The following is a 1,604-nucleotide window of genomic DNA, read 5'->3' on the forward strand; positions in this document are numbered from 1 at the left end:
TAAAGCTTAATTAAAGAAATTTATACAATCAAATCTAAAAACTCTCAAATCAATATATATTTTTTTAAATTATTATTTTTATATTAAAAATAAAGAAAAAAGGTTTCTTCCAAGAAAATAATAACCATTATATAACAATCATCTCTAATATCTAAAAATGAAAAAAAAAAAACTGAAACAAGCCGAACATTCAACACAAGGAATTTTACTTGATGGGCATCGTAGACACAAATTTTTAACCCTGGTTCTCAAATAATGTGTCTACTTTCCAAAGTTCCTAAAACGTTGACTACAAAAGACACATCTGTACTTAGGCAGCCCTAAAAACAGAGATTGAGGTGTTGCTATAGAAGGACAAGATGGCCAAATTAACTGAAACAAACTGTTTAATATAAATGATCTCATTCTATACACAAACAAGACTACATAAACAAAGCTTTCAAAGCCAAACTCCAATCTACTACAATATGCTACCCAGAACAAACGTCATAAGCTGCAATTCCACAAGCCATTATCATCAACACACTCCCAACTATAAACACAACTTTGGCTTTGTAAATCTGTGTTCACCAGTGGAAGACACGGATACATGCCCAACAATTCAGCATCCTTGTATGAATTCAATGCCCATTCATCATCCTCTATACTAAACACATTTTTCTCCTCCTCTTGATACTTCCAATAATCCATTACATGGGCTGATTCACAGAGTAAACGAGAGCTTTTGTTTTTGTTCTCGTCTCCAAGCCAACTGAAAAAATCAGGGAATGAATCAGAAACATGAATGCTATCAACATTAGAAAAGGAACAAGAGCTTTCAGCATAAGCTGTTGTACATGGGATTTGAGGTTTCAGCTCCAGCGATCCTTCCAAATATTCAAGATACTCATGTGTTGATGAATCCACAACATTTGAGGCAGCTTCAACTTCCACTAAACCCTTCTCCAAATTTAGACCGCTATCTAAATTTGGCAGCTGCTCTGTTATGGGGAAATTGAGCTTGGCTTTGGGTCCTTTGATCTTAAAAGCCTCTCGATCATAAGCCATGGCAGCATCCTCAGCAGTGGGGAAAGTGCCAAGCCAAACCCTCATTCCCTTTATTGGGTCTCTAATTTCAGCTGCCCATTTTCCCCATGGACGTTGCCTTATTCCTCTATACCCATGTTGCTTACTACACTTTCTCTTCTTGTTCACCTTCCTTGGAATACCCATTTCTTCACACACACTTCCATTGGAATATGGCATGGTGTCTGAACTGACCCGCAAATCTTCACAATTGGGTTTTCTTCTATGAGAAAGGGAAGGTGGTATAAGCTCAGAAATGATGGCTCCCCCACACATTTATAGCACAGCAGGCGAAAATGGTTTGAAATCCCAAAACAGGGGAGGCAGGGATTTATTGGCACAAGCTCAACGGATAAGCATGAGAGCAGTGACGTGGAGTTGCAAGTGGGAGGGAAAGACAAAGGGCAGGTGCATTGTACGAGGGACCAACTTGCCAAATTATTTGAAACGTACGTGAATGCCCCTGTAGTCATCTGCAATGCATGAAGCCATACAATTATGGTCCAAAACTTAAATTTCTAGGTGGCTACTCTGAAATC

The 1,604-nt window shown here is 38.4% G+C and overlaps 1 protein-coding gene across 2 annotated transcripts; it reads right to left on the bottom strand.

The window, feature by feature from the left end:
- Positions 1-368: 368 nt before the first annotated feature.
- Positions 369-1,390, bottom strand: LOC149555506 (ethylene-responsive transcription factor ERF071-like). 2 transcript variants are annotated; one of them, XM_089829577.1, is made up of 2 exons: positions 837-1,390; positions 472-751 (listed from the first exon to the last, which is right to left on the bottom strand). In XM_089829577.1, exons 1-2 carry the CDS (start codon positions 1,339-1,341, stop codon positions 690-692), a joined length of 567 nt encoding a protein of 188 aa, XP_089685703.1. In that variant the 5' UTR covers positions 1,342-1,390; the 3' UTR covers positions 472-689. The 2 variants fall into 2 exon arrangements, with proteins under 2 accessions (XP_089685702.1, XP_089685703.1); XM_089829576.1 differs by having other exon boundaries at positions 369-1,389.
- Positions 1,391-1,604: the final 214 nt, after the last annotated feature.

The sequence above is a fragment of the Cupressus sempervirens genome, chromosome 5 (assembly GCF_028749045.1).
Source record: "Cupressus sempervirens isolate cs-2001-9-10 chromosome 5, ASM2874904v1, whole genome shotgun sequence".
Lineage (NCBI taxonomy): Eukaryota > Viridiplantae > Streptophyta > Pinopsida > Cupressales > Cupressaceae > Cupressus > Cupressus sempervirens.